This window comes from Sceloporus occidentalis, unplaced genomic scaffold (assembly GCF_023333645.1).
Source record: "Sceloporus occidentalis isolate IW3139 unplaced genomic scaffold, rSceOcc1.0.p SCAF_2, whole genome shotgun sequence".
Classification (NCBI taxonomy): Eukaryota; Metazoa; Chordata; class Lepidosauria; order Squamata; family Phrynosomatidae; genus Sceloporus; species Sceloporus occidentalis.
Window position 1 is genome coordinate 874,095 of NW_028316982.1, and position 18,218 is coordinate 892,312.

At 47.4% G+C, this 18,218-nt stretch overlaps 1 protein-coding gene and 1 long non-coding RNA gene across 11 annotated transcripts in view; one reads left to right on the top strand and one right to left on the bottom strand.

The window, feature by feature from the left end:
• Nucleotides 1-12,710, top strand: part of ECE2 (endothelin converting enzyme 2) — a 69,883-nt gene extending 57,173 nt beyond the window's left edge. The window contains exons 13-19 of one of the 2 annotated variants that reach the window (XM_089508540.1): nt 49-126; nt 1,563-1,666; nt 3,464-3,574; nt 5,387-5,454; nt 7,910-8,100; nt 8,849-8,944; nt 10,184-12,710. In XM_089508540.1, coding sequence (XP_089364666.1) covers nt 49-126; nt 1,563-1,666; nt 3,464-3,574; nt 5,387-5,454; nt 7,910-8,100; nt 8,849-8,944; nt 10,184-10,360 — 825 coding nt within the window. In that variant the 3' untranslated portion in view covers nt 10,361-12,710. The remainder of the gene's footprint in view (nt 1-48; nt 127-1,562; nt 1,667-3,463; nt 3,575-5,386; nt 5,455-7,909; nt 8,101-8,848; nt 8,945-10,183) is intronic. The other variant, XM_089508541.1, reaches the window with a different exon arrangement.
• A 2,602-nt stretch (nt 12,711-15,312) lies between these two features.
• On the bottom strand, nt 15,313-18,092 carry LOC149317832 (uncharacterized). 9 transcript variants are annotated; one of them, XR_016279935.1, is made up of 6 exons: nt 17,179-18,021; nt 16,842-16,938; nt 16,236-16,418; nt 16,029-16,141; nt 15,748-15,880; nt 15,313-15,651 (listed from the first exon to the last, which is right to left on the bottom strand). It is a non-coding gene; the product is annotated as an uncharacterized LOC149317832 (long non-coding RNA). The 9 variants fall into 9 exon arrangements; XR_016279928.1 differs by lacking the exons at nt 15,748-15,880; nt 16,236-16,418 and adding an exon at nt 18,029-18,092 and having other exon boundaries at nt 17,179-17,625; XR_016279931.1 differs by lacking the exons at nt 15,748-15,880; nt 16,236-16,418 and adding an exon at nt 18,029-18,070 and having other exon boundaries at nt 17,179-17,276.
• Nucleotides 18,093-18,218: the final 126 nt, after the last annotated feature.

Sequence of the window (18,218 nt, forward strand, 5' to 3'; positions counted from 1 at the left end):
CCATTTCTGCTGTGAGCCTCATATGGTCTTTCCCCCCTCGTTTTGCAGGCTGACTCCATCTATGACATGATCGGCTTTCCAGAGTTCATCCTGGACGATAAGGAGCTGGACGATGTCTACGATGGGGTATGCGGAAGGGCATGGGCAGTGACTGGGCTGAGAGAGGAGGAGAGCAGCTCTTCTCCATCCCAGTTATCTTGCTCTGTTTGACATGACACAGAGGGTCCAGCTTGGCATGACTTGAAGCATGTGCTTGCAACTGGCATGGTCTACGTTTCTTAAAAGAAGGTGCATTGGGAAAGTCTAGGCTGCAATCTATAGGAAAAGAAATTCTACCTAAACATTAGGAGGAACTTCCTGACAGTAAGAGCATCAAAAAAAGTATAGTGTCTAGATCAAGGGAAGTAATAGTGCAACTCTATTCTGCTTTGGTCCAATTCTGGGCAAAACAATTCAAAAAGGACATTGAGAAGCTGGAGCGGAGCCATGTGTCCAAAGGAGGGTGGATAAAACGGTGAAGGGTCTGGAAACCATGAAGCCCTTTGAGGAATGACTTAGGGAGCTGGGGATGTTTATACATGGAGTGTCCTGGTCCCACAGCAGCCCCAACCGGCCCCATTACCTGGCCTTCAGTGCCCAGGCTGGGGCAGCCATCTCCATGCGCATCCCACCGAGCGTATCTGCCATCGCCGTGGGTCACTTGAGGACAGTGGCGGCAGCGCACTGGGACTGGCTAAGGGCCACATGACCCCTTGTACACATCCCTAGCACAGGTGTTTTCAGATCACATGCCGAAATGGTGAAGGGTCTGGAAACCATGCCTTATGTGGAGAGATGTAGGGAGCTGGAGAAGAGAAGGTTAGGAGGGGATATGATATAGCCCTGTTTAAATACTTGAAGGGATGCCATATTGAGGAGGAAGATTGGTTCTCTGCTGCTCCAGAGAATAAGAACCAGAGCAATAGATGCAAGCTCCAGGAAAAGAGATTCCAGTTCAACATTCAGAGGAACTTCCTGACAGTAAGGGCTGTTTGTTCTCTTGGAGTATAATGGAGTCTCCTTCCCTGGAGGTCTTTAAATAGAAGCTGGATGGCCATCTGTTGGGGATGCTTTGATTGAGAGTTCCTGCATGGCAGAAGAGGTTGGACTGGATGGCCCTTCTTGCAGTCTCTTCCAAACCTATGACTCTATAAACAGAGTGCTTAGAGTGCGAATTCCTGCATGGCAAGGGTCTGCACTGGGTGGTCCTTGGGGTCCCTTCCAACTCTGTGATTCTATGATGACGGATGGGGTGATCATCTTCCCTTCTGCACAGTTTTCCTGCTCACTCTGCTCATTTGGAACTTTATCCAAATCCATGTGAAGTCCTGCATGGCAACGTTTGCCTTTCTCAACTCCCAAAATGTTTTCCTGCCTGTAGACGGCTGGAGCTATGATTTGGCTAGCTTTCCAGGATGAAGGGTTTTAGCAAGGCATTTCCTCTACCACAGAGCTATGATTTGGTTAAAGAGTTTTAATCTCATTCAGCCCTCTTTCTTCCCTTTCCTGTTTTTCTCTGCAAGTATGACGTCTCAGAAGACTCCTTCTTCCAGAACATGCTGAACTTCTACAATTTCTCTGCCCGCTTCATGGCAGACCAGCTGAGGAAGCCCCCCAACCGAGACCAGTAAGGATTTGTGAAGTCAAAGGCTTTCATGGCCAGCTTCCATGGTTTTTTGTGGGGGCTTTGGGCTCTGTGGCCATGTTCTAGAAGAGTTCATTCCTGACGTTTCGCCAGCATCTGTGGCTGGCATCTTCAGGGAACGCTGGCGTGGAAGAGAGTGGGGTATATATAGATACTGTTGGTTGAGAGGAAGTGATTTACATGCTAATCTGTGTATTGTTCTGTTCATGAATGGCAAAGCCTTGGGGTTTAATCTTCTTAATTAGTGATCCATTGTCTGCTGGGAATCCCTCTGGCCCTGGGTAGTTTGCACAGGCATTTTGCTGGGCCTGGGTTTTGTTGTTTTTCGGGACTGGGAGCCAAACTTTGTTCACTTTAAGGGTTTCTTCTTTTCTGTTGACGTTGTCCAGGTGTTTATGGATTTCAGCGACATGGTAGTGGTTGGCATGGTCCAGAATTTCAGTGTTTTCAAACAGTATTTTATGCCCAGGATGGTTCATAATGTGTTCTTCTACTGCTGGTTTTTCTGGCTGACCCAGTATGAGGGTCTCTCATATTCCTTGATTTGTGTTTGAACTCTGTGTTTCGTGGTCCCTATGGAGACTTGTCTGCAGCCGAATTGTATGCAGTCAACTCTTCCTGCGGCTGTGAGAAGGTCTCTCCTGTCCTTTGCTGAGCGAGCAAGAAAATCCAGCAAATGCCCCGTTCCTGATTTATTGCTGTCAAAGGGAGATTTACACTCAGGGGCTTATTCTTGTGACTTGTGACTTTTCCTTCTCCAGAGATGTGGCTTCAGAAAATACATAATAGCAGCAGCAACATAGGGGTGCGAGTGGAGTGGGGTGGCATTCGGGTCTTATAACCCAAAGGGGAATAGGAGCTGGATGGATGCCGATTATAAAGTACAGTTAGCCCTTCTTAGACACGGATTTTTATACACGGATTCAAGCTTCCACGGTTTGAAAATGTTCCAAAAAGTATAAATTTCAAATATCAAACCTTGATTTTCCATTTTGTATAAGGGACACCATTTTGCTGTGTCATTATATTTAATGGGACTTGAGCATCCATGGATTTTGTGATCCATGGAGAGGGGATCTTGGGACCAAACCCCAGCGGAGAACAAGGGTCTGCTGTATAGGTTGAGTCTCCCTTATCTGGAATTCTGAAATCCGTACTATTCCAAAACCCAAAACTTCTTTTGTGGGTGGCCGAGAGAGTGACACCTTTGCTATCTGGTTCAGTGTACACAAACTTTGTTTCATGCACAAAACTATTAAAAATAGCCTGTGTAAATTTACCTTCAGGCTATGTGTATAAAGTGCATGTGAAGCATAAATGAATTTGTGTTTAGACTTGGATCCAATCTCCAGCATATCTCAATATGTACATATCTGTGAATACAGATACTCCAAAATCCATAAAAATCTAAAACCCAAAACACTTCTGGTCCCAAGCATTTCAGATGCAACGCGACCCGTTCCCCAGCCCTCTCTTTAGTTTTAGTGTTTGCCACACTTGATGAATCCTGCACAGAAATGGGATTTAAAAGAAGGGGGGAAGAACAATGCAAATGCAGGATGTTTTTCAGACACATTTGCGCCAAAGAGCAATAATGCCAAAATACAGCGAACTCTTGCACTTTTGACCAGCTCTCTGTCTGATTCCCAAGGTCCTTCCAGGATGGGTCTCCAGGTAGCCCCATCTGCTGACAGCAGCCTTGCATAATAAAGATCATCTCTTCCATGTTTTTATAGCAACAGCAAGAACATTCATAACATACACTTTTTCCTTCTCCAGGTGGAGCATGACCCCACAGACCGTCAATGCTTACTACCTCCCCAACAAGAACGGCATTGTCTTCCCCGCAGGGATCCTCCAGGCTCCGTTCTACGCTCGCAGCCACCCCAAGTGAGTCGGGGGTTTGGGGGCTTTATCAGGGTGGTCTTGGGGCAGAGAGGCTGGTGGTCTTGTCCTCAGCAGCCTCAGATCTGGCTTCTCTGGTCTTAAAACTGCCTGGGTTGCAGAGGAGCATGTATTACAAAGTGGCCACAGGTGGAGGAGGGAGTTTCTAAATGGAAACGTGGCAGGTTTGGCTCTTCCTAATTCCACTTATGGTCAAGAAACAGCCATCCCTTGCAGAAAGCCAGCTGTGGGTCAACCCTAGAACCTTGCCAGTCTTGTCCCCATATGTTCAGGTCCGATCTGCACTGCAGAAATCATGCCGTTTGACTGCTTTAACTGCCATGGCTCCATCTGTGGAATTCTGGATTTGTAGTTTTGGAAGACATTTGGCCTTCTCTGTCAGAGTCCTGTGGTGCCAAAACAAACCTCAAACCTCATAATTCTATAGGATGGAGCCATGGAACCATGTTAAAGTGGTGCCAGACTGCATTATTTCTGCAGTGCAGATCAGACCAGATTCCACAGAGCTCCTGCTGCAATGCTGGAAGCAAACCAGTTTGCTCCTGTTTGTGCCCAAACGTCCTCTCTTTAGTTACATCTCACTGGCTGCTTAGCCTGCAATTGCCAGCCCTTAATTTGCTCACGCTTGTTGCAGAGAATCCAGGCATCATGGCCATATTTGCGAGGTCCTCCATGTTGTCTTTCCTCATACCTGCTCTGTGGCCGTCCCTTTCCCCAGACCTGCTGTGGATTTTGCAGCGCCATCTAGTCCAGTGTCTCACCAGAAAAACTAGCTGGGTGATCTCTAGGGACCACTTTGACCCCTCATTACCCAAGTACCCAACATGGGATGCACATGGGATGCACCCCCTCGAAAGGGACTTGAAGTCGCCTTCCAGTTTGGAAAACCTCTTTGGGCAGTCAAGCAGGAAGAAGAGACGGAGACCTCTGCAGCTGGTTTTAAAGGAGAATAGCTGCTCCTGGACTTTCCCTCCAGCAAAAGAGAGTCAGAAGGGCAGGGAAACCTGAGGAGGAGTCAATGCAGTAGGGCCCCCCACAAAACCAAGCCAGGAGTCTTGCATCCAAATGCTTTGCCTCCTGTCCCTCGGTAGTTGCTTTCTCTTCAAAGGTGGCAAGGCTTTCCTGAATCTCCCCTTAAAATGTAATACAAAGTGCAATAATGTCAGTGTTGCATACCATATAACGGGGGAAAACAACAACAACTAGAATCTAAACTGAGTGAAAAGCTATATACTAACAAAATATATTCGGCAACAGTGTTTATCAGATGGGAGGCTAAGTGCCTAAATCCCTTGCAAAATCGGGATTTAAATCCTGGAGCATAGTGTCCATTATGAATATGAAATGTTTTTCACTGCAGTTAACACATTTTATTAATAAATACTAGGTTTTTCTCCACTCAGTTTAGATTCTATTTATCAGTTATAAAGTATGCAGTATTACATTTTGAATCTGAATTCTCTATCCCTTGGAGAGTCACTTTAGGGAAGAGGTCTTCCTGTGTTGTTTTGCCCCTTAACTCACCTTTTAGTCAGACAATTCCTGTTCTTTTTGGGGAAGAGAAACTTTAATGGCATGTCTGTGAGAGAGAGAGGGAAGAGAGGAGGAGGGAGATGGGTGCTAACCCCCCCCACCCCAAATTGTTATGGCGCGTGTGATGGAAGGAACCGAACTCATTTGTTTAGTGCTGCATCTGAATGTGCCCTATTTAGCTTTATTTAAAACATTTGTTTCTCTACTTGCAATGCTCCAAAGGCTGGCTTACTGATGTCCTGACTTTTTATTTCTTCCCTTCAGGGCCCTCAACTTTGGAGGCATTGGCGTTGTGATGGGGCACGAACTCACCCATGCTTTCGATGACCAAGGTAGGACCACGCTCTGCCGCTTGTGGCTGCTTCCATCCCATATGCATGCTCCATCCTTCTAACGGAGAGAGAGAGAGAGACAGTGGCCCTTTCTTGAGCTGATCTTTTTATGGACCGTTAGCTCCATACCTCTTAACTGCTCTAGCAGGGAACCCCCCTTTTTATAGAGATCAGGCAGCTTTCAGGCCTGTTGTTGTGTTATTTTCCTCCATTCCGTTTTAGTCCTCCTCCTCTGGACACATGGCTCCAGTTTCTCCACATCCTTCTTGAATTGTTTTGCCCAGAACTGGACACAGTCTTATTCCAGGTGAGGTCTGACCAAAGCAGAATGCAGTGGCACTATGACTTCCCTTATATTTGCAAAGTCCTTATATATTGTAAAGTCCTTGTAGTCTAAAAATCTATGCATAGTATCCGCCAAAAATCTCAGAAGGCAGATGGAAGATGAGTACATTTTCCATTGGTAAGAGGTTTTCTGCATGCTTCACGACTCGTAGCAACCATCAAATCTGTGCAAACTAGACGTACACAGTGCGCCCACATCATACGTGGGCACAACCTACGCGGCTTTCAGCATATGCTGAAAACAGTGATGGAAAAAGCCCTGGTGCACCCCGGAAGAAGTCATGGGGCATGCACCAGTGGCATGCGCGTTGTGCCACGCCACAAGCATGAGTCCCATTATTTCTAACAGGGCTCCAGCATATGCATAATTTCCCTTACGCAGGGGTCCGGAATGGATGCTCTGCGTAAGGGAAGGGCCCACTGTGCATTGTGTGGCTTGTGGAGTTCAGAGGAGAGTGGGTCACATCTGCACAAAATTCTGACCTTTTGTTTTTTGCTGCAAACTATACACAGCATCAACCGAGAGAAATGAATAAATAATAAAGCTGCTGCTTGTTGGCTGTAATTCAGTCGCAGCTGAGACACAACTCAGTGGTCTTGGTTTAATCCTTGGCATTAAAGGATCTAAGGTACCTGAGCTGATAAAGTGCTTTATTTGAGGCGCTGTAGAGCCACTGCCAGCCACAATCTACACTCCGTGCGAGACGGCATCTTCTCTTGCTTGCGGGGATTTACTCTTTGGAGCCAGAAAATGTCTGACCAGGGGCAGATAAAAAGGGAAGCGTTGTAGTTTTTTGTGGGCTTTTCAGGCTATGGGTCCATGTTCTAGAAGAGTGTGTTCCTGACACTTTGCCAGCATCTGTGGCTTTGGAATCTTCAGAGAATGCTGGCATAGAAGAGAGTGGGCTACAGATATATACACACACACACACTGTGTGACTCTAGGTTGGGAGGAGTGATTTCCATGTTAATGTGTGTATTGTTCTGTTGTTAAATGGCAAGGCCTCCAGGTGGGAGGATCTGCAAAGAGGATCAGTGTCTGTTTAAATTAGTAATCATTGTTTGCTGGGGAAAGCCCTGGCCTTGGGTGGTTTTTCATTTGCATCTTGCAAGTCTACACAGGGTCCACCAAATCCAGTGTTCAAACACGAATCAAGGAACACTGCAGAGACACTGCAGACTGGGTCAGCCAGAAAAGTCATCAGTATCAGAACACGTTATAAACCATCCTAGGCATAAAATGCTGTTTGAAAACACTGCAATTCTGGACCATACCAACAGCTATTGGGTCAAAATGCACAGGGAAGCCACTGAAATCCAGAAACACCTGGACAACTTTAACAGGAAAAAAGAAACCCTTAAAGTGAACAAAGTTTGGCTCCCAGTCCTGAATAACAGAAACATCAGGACTCAGCAAATGGAAATGAACATGGCCCAGGGTCAAGGGGTTTCCCAGCAGACAATGGATCTCCAATTATGTGGATATATAAACCCTCTTTGATAGCCTCCCACCCTGAAGCCTTGCCATTCAACAACAGAACAAGACACAGATTAACATGGAAATCACTTCTTCTCAACCAAGGGTCACACAGTATATATACAGTGTGCCCTCCTCTTATGCGGGAATCTGTTTTGGATCCCTCTACGTAAGGGGAAATCAGTGTATGCTGAAGCCCCATAGGAAGTAATGGGCCTCGTGCCCATGGTGCGCAGCAGCACGCATGTGCCATGGGCACGCACCCCAGTAATTCTTCCAGGGTGTGTGATGGGCTCTTCCGGCACGGCTTTCAGCATATGCTGAAAACCGCGTATGGTGTGCCCACGTAAAATGCGGGTGTACTATATACCCCACTCTCTTCCATGCCAGTGGAGATGCCAGTCACAGATGCTGGCAAAACATCAGGAATAAACTCTCCTGGAACATGGCCACATAACCCGAAAAACCCACAAAAAACTATGGATGCCAGCCATGAAAGCCTTCAATCCACAAGGAAAGAGTTGTCTCCATCACGGCCCTCCTGGGGGAAATCTCTTGGCTGGTATTGGAGACCGATTGAGGTCCCAGGTGATCCTCCAGCCGGGTCCAGCAAGGCATTTCTATGCGTTCCAGGCCGCGAGTATGACAAAGAGGGGAACCTGCGTCCTTGGTGGCAGAACTCATCTCTGGAGGCGTTCAAGAACCGGACGGAGTGCATGACAGAACAGTACAGCAAGTACCTTGTCAACGGGGAGCATGTCAACGGCAAGCAGACTTTGGGTGAGAACATTGCCGACAACGGGGGACTCAAGGCAGCCTACAATGTGAGTAAGCCACGTTAGGAAGGATGGGCCCCTTTGCCCAAAAAGGCAGGCCATGGGGAAGAGACCTAGGGTGCAGCTAAACTGGAGAAATAATGCAGTTTGATGCCACTTTAAGTCTGTAGCTCCATCCTATAGAATCCTTATATTTGTTGTTTTGCAAGGGTCACCATATGCCAGAAACGACTTGAAAGCACACAATACACACATGCGCGCGCGCACACACACACACACACAGACACACAAGGTCTTGAGCCTTCCCCACCAAAGGATACTGGTGCCTCACCAAACTACAAATCCCAGGATTCTGTAGGATGGAGCAATGGCAGTTAAAGTGGCATCAAACTATATTATTTCTACAGTGCAGAAGCACTCCTAGTGGACCTCTCAAGCTACCACTGCCTCTTGGTTCCTAGTTGCCCCGAGGGAATAATATAATCTTAGATTTGAAAAGGCTATCCAACTCCTTGCCATGTAGGAATGCGCAGCTGAAGCATCCCTGAAAGATGCCTCTCTAAGCTCAGTCTGAAGGTCTCCAAAAATGGAGAACCCACAACTCTCTGATGCTGACTATTTCGCTCTCGAACAGCCCCTGCAGTAAAGAAGTTCTTCCTAATGTTGAGATGGGATCCCTTTTCTTGGAATGTGAATCCAGTGCTTTGTCTTCTAGCCTCTGGAGCAACAGAAAAGAAGGGAAAGGATCAGGCCCCGTTGAGCTCGGAGACTTAGGTTCTTTCTTGCTTCCTTGCAGGCTTATAAAGTTTGGCTGAAGAAGAACGGCGAGGAGAAACGCCTGCCGTCTGTGGACCTCACAAGCCACCAGCTTTTCTTCTTAGGATTTGCCCAGGTAACCTCTGCTTGAGATGGCAAATCTACCCTCGACCTCAGACTCATTTCTGCCGCTGCCTAAAACCTGGTTCCCCATCACTGTCACCTAGGAACTCTCCAGTCAGTTCTAGAGACCACTGGCAAGGCATAAACCACCCCACAGGCCAGCGACAAAAAGCTAAGGTCCTGAATTCAGTTCCTGGCATCTCTGGTTCAAACAGTAATGGGAAACTCTTGGCCTTCCAGATGTTTTGGCCTCCTGTCAGCCCCACACAGCATGTCAAAGGGACTTGACATAGTCCCTGCAAAGGGACTATGAGCATTGTCTAAAAACATCTGGAGAGGCAGAGGCTTCCTACATGCTTTCTGGCAGTCTTGCGAATAAAGGCATGGAAGAGCTTTCGGAAGAATTGTTGCTGCTCAGATACTTCAGATGCAGACCATAGCAGCAGCAGCATTGGCAAAGCAGAGATGGACCTCAGTGCCGTCTGCTGCTTGGTCAATGCTAGAAAACAGTTACCAGTTGTGACCTTGGAGTCTTATAATTAGAGGCCCAAAGAGTCCAATGGGAATGGAACAAAGACCTGTATAGAGATATGTAAAGTTGCCATTGAAAAGTAAGAGTTGAGATGGGGTAGCATGTCATCCCTCACCTAGTCTCTCTTTTGCTGCCACCGTATGCGTTTTCTGTTTCTCCTTAGAAGAGGGAACATAGAGAGCAGTAGCCACAGCTGTATAGATTTTTGAGTCTAACACGTATATTTATTGCAGGAAGACCTTGTAGCACCTTTGAGACTTAACTAAAGAAAGAAGTTGGCATTATTATTATTATTATGATTATTATTATTAGGATTTCGTAGACTTAAGTCTACTTCCTCAGATGCATCTGGACATAAATGCTTCTGGAAAACCCTGTGAATGATTTGCTGCTGTTTCTTGCCTGGTTATTCATGGGTTAATGGCACTTTAATTACGTTTCACCTCAACGTTGTGTGAAAACCATTAGTGCAATTGCACAATAACGATGGGTTATTCATGGGATATCACTTTGAACACGAGGTAGCGCAATTGCACAATAATTGTCCCCTGTGTGATAAACTCCATGTGTTATCATCAAGGCAGGCTTTTGCTAATGCTTCATGCAATCTCTTTCCTTGTAATTGGAACCTACTTGCTTATGCCTTTGTCTCTGGAGCAGCAGAAAGTAAGAAAACATTGCTAATGATTATCATTGTCTCTTCTTTTTGTCCATGTTCAGGTCTGGTGTTCTGTGCGCACGCCGGAGAGCTCACACGAGGGCCTGATGACAGACCCCCACAGCCCTGACAAGTTCAGGGTCATCGGGACCCTGAGCAACTCCCGGGACTTTATAGAGCACTTCCAGTGCCCTGCTGGCTCCCTCATGAACCCTGGGAAGCACTGCGAAGTCTGGTAGACGGAGGAAGCGAGGCGAGGCAAGCTGCCCCTGGCAGGAGTCTGTACATACATACAACTGCCCCATTGCACAACCCAGCCCACAGGTGCCATAGCGGTGGGTCATCCAGGTAGTGGATCCTAGAGCCCAGGTGCCAGGAGAAAAGTGAGCGTACCCAGTGTTTCCCTCCTGAGCCCACGCCAAAGGGGCAAGCGGGAGCAAAAGCACAGCTTCATTCCTCTCTGCCGACCACATCGTTCCATGCGCCCTGAGAAGAATTGCCGGCTCGGCTCCTTTGGCTTTTATTTCTGGTCTTCAGCTTCCCCAGGAAATACCTTTGTGGTGGTGCTTCTGACTTCTTGCCGTGCCAGATCCACTTTTCTAGATCGGCTCCAGCCCCAGGACAGACATAGCTTGGCCTTTACAAGCGTTGTTTTCAGGACTGGGTCTAGGAAGGCCCTCGAAGAAGTGGATTACTTAGATGGAGCAGGGTTGGGGAGTGTTTGAGTCCTGGTTCAGTTGGGGGCCTCATTTGGAGTTACAGGAGCTTCAGGTGCAAGAAGAAGGGCTTTAAAGCTTGGGGTACCGAAAGATGCACTTTTGGGTCAGAGAAGGGACTCTCCAATCCATCATTCTGTTTCCACGAAGCCAGCCAAATCCTTCCTAGAAGCTTACAAGCAGAATCCACTCCTTGTTTGCTTTCATTGTTCTATCTCTGTTATTTAGAGGTACACTGCCACATCTAATAACCATTGGTAGAAGGCTAGGTGTACTCTCTGTGTACATCTTTAACTTTTCCTGTTACAAAACCGTCTAAGCTAATGGCCATTAGGATCTACTACACCGTTCAAGGGTCAGAGTGTAGCTAAAATTTGGAGGACTCCGTCTGAGCATTTCCTCCGCTCCCTCTGCCACGCCAGGCTGCGATCGCAGGCATACATGTGTCCCTCTGTTTCCCCACAGGTCATAATTCCAAAGAAAAGCACAGCCCTGGCATAAGACAATTCCCCCTCCTGCCAGCTTTGTGGAGATGAAGCCAAGCCGATGGTACTGTGAAGCAGGAAAGGAAGATGTCTCAGGGCCCGTTCCCACTTACATTTAAACCAGTTTGGGATTTGCCTTCGGTCCGTGTTGGTAAATCGACTCCAAAAGGTCCATCGTTCCCACTATGAAAGCGGATCTTTTCATTATCCCCTTGTAATCACTTCTTTTTTGGCACGATTGTCATCCCCAATAGTTTGAGCCGCTTCAAAATGCATGTCAATCATCTGCGTGTCATCAATGATGTAAGCGGCAGCCCGGGCAGCCTGGCTTGGGAACTATAGATATATAAAATAAATGGATAGAAGATTCGATTCATTGATTTTGCAACTACTTGCCTCACTGACTGCAAGCAGTTGCAAAATCAATGAATTGAATCTTCTATCAATTTTATTTTTTTTAAATAAGTCATGTGCCCGTAGGTCACAGAGGCAGCGCTGATCTACCAAAAACTGGGGAAGGATGGCAAACACCATCAGTCCCACTCCTCCAGAACGATACGATTCAGATCCGTCGTTCTCACTTGTTGGACGCTTCGGAATCGATTCTTTCGAAAGGTACTGCCAAAGAACTAGTGTCCGGAAAGAGCGGGGTTTGGGGTTTTTTTGCATTTCCTTTGCTTCACTGCAATTGAAACCAATCACTTTAGGAACAGGTTTCAAATGGGAACGAGGGTCATATAAGCCAATCAGCGATTCGCTTTAAATCATAGTAGGAACGAACCCATGGAGTTTATCACATGGGGGACAATTGGAAGTATAAACGGTAATTAACCCATGATAATCCTGCAGTTGCACTAATGGTTTTCACATGATGTCATGTTCAAAATGATATTATGCATGAATAACTCGTTGTTATCATGCCATTTCGCGGCCTCACACACCTGCGCACGCACAATGCCATCCAGTCACTGTGGAATAATGATACAACCTCCTCCTATCTAGCCTTGCACCTGCCAAGCTTTCCACACACCTTACACCCTTCCCTGAAGATAAGGGTCCACACCTCTGCCCCTAGACCCCTGGGCATGTGCAGAATGCCTTACTGAAGTCACAGAAACCCCATGGCAGCTGGGCATTGGGGTCCCAGGAAAGGTGGCGACAAAGGAGGCATGTGGGACAAGGTGGCTTCCTAGTTGGCTGCCATTACCCCTTTCCCAGACTTTTATTCTCAGTGCCAGACTAACTTGGCTTAGAAATCCCAAACTTGCTCCCATCCATTGATCTCGGCGAGGATTAGTGCCTTGGATTCAGTGTGTGAATGTCTTTGGAGGGGGGGATGCCGTCGGTGTATTTAATGATTAAAATCAGTTTCCGCTTGATTACTTCAATGTCGTCTTCAAATGTCTGGTCCAAATAATTATTTTCTTAAATGGAGAGGAACTGTGTCCAGTTCTGGGCCCCACAATCCAAAAAGGATGCTGGGAAGCTGGAGCGTGACAAGAGGAGGGCCACTAAAACGGTGAAGGGTCTAGAAACCATGAAGCCCTATGAGGAAAGACTTAGGGAGCTGGATATGTTTAGCCTGGAGAGGAGAAGGTTAAGAGGTGATATGAGAGCCCTGTTTAAATACTTAAAGGGATGTCATATTGAGGAGGGAGCAAGCTTGTTTTCTGCTGCTCCAGAGAACAGGACCCAATGGAGCAATGGATGGAAGTTACAGGAAAAGATTCCAGTTGAACATTAGGAAGAACTTCCTAAAAGTAAGGGCTGTTTGAAAGTGGAACAAACCTCCTTGGAGTTTGATGGAGTCTCCTTCTTTGGAGGTCTTTAAACAGAGGCTGGATGGCCATCTGTCAGAGATGCTTTGATAAAGAGTTCCTGCATGGCAGAAGGAGGGGCTTGGACTGGATCAGGGCCCTTCTTGGGGTCTCTTCCAATTCTATGATTCTAGGAAAACACGGTCCAAAGTTGCAAACCAGTGCCTATGGATCATAGCCAGACAACCTAGAAATGAGGGATGAGGCTGAATAGGCAGGGTTTTGCTGTAGGTGAAGTCAGGCTAAGATACAGAATCCTAGAATCCTAGAGTTGGAAGAGACCCCAAGGGCCCTGATCCAGTCCAACCCCATTCTGCCATGCAGGAACTCTCAATCAAAGCATCCCTGACAGATTGCCATCCAGCCTCTTTTTAAAAACCTCCAAAGAAGAAGATTCCACTATTCTCCAAGGAAGGAGTCTGTTTCACTGTTGAACAGCTCTTATACTGTAAAGAATTTCCTCCTAATGTTGAGGTAGAATCTCTTTTCCTGGAGCTTGCATCCTTTGCTCCATATTCTAGTCTTTGGAGCAACAGAAAACAAGCTTGCCCCATCTTCAATATGACCTCCCTTCAAATACTTCAACAGGGCTCTCATATCACCTCTTACCCGTCTCTTCTCCAGGTTAAAAATACCCATCTCCTGAAGTCGATCCTCATAGATCTTCGTGGTTTCCAGATGTAGAAGTTCCTGCCATTGTTGGAATGGAATCTCTTTTCCTAGAGTTTGCATCCATTACTCTGAGATTCTATTCTCTAGAGCAGCAGAAAATAAGCTTGCTCCATTCTCAATAAACATCCCTTCAATTGTTTTTGTGGGTTTTCCGGGGGGCTCTGTGAATGCCATGTTCTAGCAGAGTTTCTTTCTGACGTTTCAAAAGCAGCATCTGTGGCTGGCATCTTCAGAGAATGCTTTCCCTGGAAGAATTGGGTGTATATATCCTGTGTGAGCCTGGGAATGCAGGAGTGATTTGCATGTGCCTTGTTCTGTGTTCATGGATGGCCTCAGCCTGGGAGGCTAATGCAAACAAGGATTAGTGTCTGCTAATTGGTGGTCATTATCTGCTGGGAAAGCCCCTGACTCCGAATGGTTTCCCATTTGCATTTTGCTATTCTTCAGGATTGATAGGCAAACTTTAAGGGTTTCTTTTTTCCGGTTGAAGTTGTCCAGGTGTTTATGGATCTCAGTGGCTTCCCTGTGCATTCTGACCTGATAGCCGTTGGCATGGTCCAGAACTTCAGTGTTCTCAAACAGCATTTTATGCCCAGGATGGTTTATAACGTGTTCGGCTCCTGATGATTTTTCCGGCTGGCCCAGTCTGCTGCAGTGTCTCTCGTGTTCCTTGATCCTTGTTTGCACGCTGCGTTTGGGGGTCCCTATGGAGACTTGTCCGCAGCTGCATGGTATGTGCTAAACTCTTCCTGCGGCTGTGAGAGGGTCTCTCTGGTCCTTGGCTGAGCCAAGCATGGGCTGGATTTTCTTGGTTGGTTTGTAAACCGTTTGCAGGTTGTGCTTCCTCCCCACTTTGCCTGTTCTGCCTGTGACTCCTTTGATGTATGATGGATGGTAGAAATACCTTCCCTTTGGGTGGCTGCTTGTCTTCCCTCCTCTGGGTTTTCCTGGGCCTGGCAGCCCTTCTATGGATGCTGGCCATGAAAGCCTTCGACTTAACTTGAATGGTGTTTCCCAGCCCAACTGCACGCCCCCAGGTCCAGGGGAGCGTCCCCCAGTGGCTTCCACAGTGAGTGGGGGTCTGGGTTTTAGTCCATTTGAGGGACAGGTTTCAGCACTTTGGACTACTTGAAAGTTCAGAGTAAAACCAAGAGTGGATCCACTGCAGCACTGACACCAGGAGCCTCTGCTGTGGCATGGAATCAAACCAGACTCAACCCTTGCTTTGGGCATGGCCCCCACCAAAGGGATCCTGGGATTTGTAGTTCATGGAAGCAGACTAGTATAAAAGGGCAAAAATCAAGGTTTGCTATTTGAAATTTATACCTTTTAAAAAACATTTTCAAGCTGTTACCCGCCTGGATCCTCAAAGCGGAAGAGGCGGGGTATAAATAAATATTTCATTATTATTACTATTTATATTGAATCCATGGATAAAAAGGGCCAGCTGTACTATAGAATATATTGTAAACATATAAGGAGACATACTGCTTACAAAGAGTCACATTTTCATTGCTATTATATTTTATTATTATACATCCTTAAGGGAGGGGGTGGGCTACAATTCTTCCTCTTCCTCTTCCTCAGGGGTGGAGGGGTATGATCTCCCCCAGGAAGGAGGAGGGACCCTCTGGACCCTGTGCTCCCCTCCTCCCCCCATTAGGTGGTTTGGAGTTTGGCTGCTGGGAGCCACCTGGATCCTTCCCACCTCTGTTGTTTTTTGGGGGGGAGGCGCCCCAAGGTCCCCATTTTTCTTCTTCCTTTCATCTTGGACCTCTCATCTGTTGTCTCTTCCTATTTGGGGATGGGCTACAGCCTCAGGACTGGATCAAGCAGAGGGCTAAGGGGGAGAAGAAGAAGAAGAAGAAAAATAAGGCACCACCCTCCCAAGAGAAAAGGGAAAGGGGACAGATGGACAGGAGGGGTTCCTACTCACGGCCGGTGATGATGTTGACATTTTGGGGTGGCATCAATTGGGGAGGGGTTTCTAAGAAACCATTGGTGTATGCGCTGAAGGCTTTCTCTCCTCTTCCTTCTCCTCCTCACTGGGGGGGGGGGGCTAGTGGTGGCTGCGGAGAGTGTCAGGAGAGAAGCCCAAGGGGGCATTAATAAGGGGGCACGCTCCCTGGGGCCGGCCTGCCCTCCCACCCACCTCAAGCAGCTCACCCAGGGGACCCCTTTGGCCCCCCTCCTCCCCACAGTTTGCATCCCTCTCACCTCCTTTTTTGGATTGTCACCAGCTGCTGTCTCAATTGCTGCACCATTGCTGGAAGTACAATTTGGATCCGGAAGCGATTCATGCCTGAGATTGTTACGAATGGATGGGGGTGCTAAAGGGGAGAGGAAGAAGAAGCAGGGGGCCATTAGGGAAAGCACTATCCCAAGAGAAAGGGGACAGAGAGACAGGAGGGGGGTCCTACTCACTGCTGATGGCACTGTTGGCAAGAGGCGGCGGCAGCATCAGTGCAGGGGGTCCAATGGAGCCCTGGTGGCGCAGTGGTTCAATGCCTGTACTGCAGCCATTCACTCAAGACCACAAGGTTGCGAGTTCAAGACCAGCAAAAGGGCCCAAGCTCGACTCAGGCTTGCATCCTTCCGAGGAGGGAGCTAAAATGAGGACCCAGACTGTTGGGGGCAAATTAGCTACTTGCTAATTAGCTTACTTGCTGTTCACCGCTATGATCTTTGGAATAGCGGTATATAAATAAAACATATTATTATTATTAATTCTTGTATTCCTCCAGCAGCTCAACCCCATAGAAAGCATCTGAGGGCAGAGCAGGAGAAGATATTCCTAGATAAGGGATAGATAAGGGATAGTATTTCATGGGGATAATGTGGCAGCTAAACACTGGCTAAAAGGGAGGCAGACACCTATTTTGGCAGTGGCTGACTGCGAACCCTTTCCAAGAACCCTTAAACAGGTTCAAGGGATTTCATACTAGATCTAATCGATGTCTATTCTACGAATGGGAGCCACTCTGTGTGTGTGTGTGTGTGCAACACTGTCCTTGATCTGGAAGGCCTTGCCTTATCTCCGCTGCTCTTCCATGGGGCTGCCTTGTGTGCAAGCTGCTCTTGCAGAGTTGGATGCAGTTCATTTGAAGAAAGGAAGAAACAGCCATTCCTGTAAAGACACAAACAAACAAGGTTTTACTCCACTGGGAGAAGGGCTGCCCTTTCGCTACGTCTTCACTGTGATTCTTGTTAGCCCCAGACAGCTACAGAGACATTATTGTTCCTAGTCATTCCCTGCCCCTCGGCTTGGAAGGTGTGTAATCTCTGTCTATGAAAGAGATTGTCTAAGTAAACAGCATTAAAAATACATTGTCCTCGTTTGCTAACTTTCCTGCAATTTCCGCCTTACCTTAGCATTGCTTTCTATGACTTTCCTTTCTCATTCCTTCACTTTTCAAAGACTCTTGTTTTCCTTCTTCAAAGCCTCCATTCTGCCTTGAATCCTGTCTTGGGAGAAAAGGAGCGCAAGGCAAACAAGCACAAACCCGGTTTTAAAAGCAACGTTCCTCTCTCTCTCTCTCTCTCCCCCTGTTTCCTCCCTTGTCCCTTGTCCCGGGAGGAGGAGGGTCCCTGGGTCACAGGCCACATGTCCCTGGCGCATCCTTAAGGCAAGCGCATCTGCATTCTCCAGAGAGAGAAACGCAGGCCTTTGGAAATGTCATTATGGCCCAAGCTCTGTCCATACTTTGTGGTTTCTAGTGGGCTTTTCGGGGGCTCTGTGTCCGGAGGCTCCAGAAGAGTTCATTCCTGAGGTTCTCCTCCAGCAGCAGCAGCAGCCTCTGCAGAGAAGGCAAGACTATACACACACACAGACACACAACACACACAACACAGACAGGAATGGCTGTGTCTTCCTTTCCTCAAAGGAAGAAATCCCATATACAGAATCCCACAATAAGCATATATATAAAATCCCATGAAGCAGGATGATCTTATCTCTATCAATATATGCTTCATGGGATTATACACACACACATATAACCCCATGAAGCAGAATAAGCTCTCTCTCTCTTATATATATATATATCTATATGGTTCTATGGGGGGGGTGTCTGTGTCTAGATATAAAACCCCATGAAGCATACAGATATAGATGTCTCCCTCCATATTGTCACACAGGGAACAGTCAAAATGGACTGCATCAGGCCTTGCAATATTAGCATAAAGAGAGGGCACAAGACACACACACACAGACTCACAACCGCCAAGTTGTACACACTCAGCTCCTTGCCACGGCCGCCATAACAGATCCTTCGGTTGGGGCCCAGCTGTGGCAAGGCTCAGGCCTCGCTTCCGGTCGCGAGCAGAGCATGCCGGGAGTCGTAGTCTCGGAGGCGCGCTGCCAGGCTGCGCCGCTCAGCCGCTGGACTTCATGTCCCAGGCGCCCTC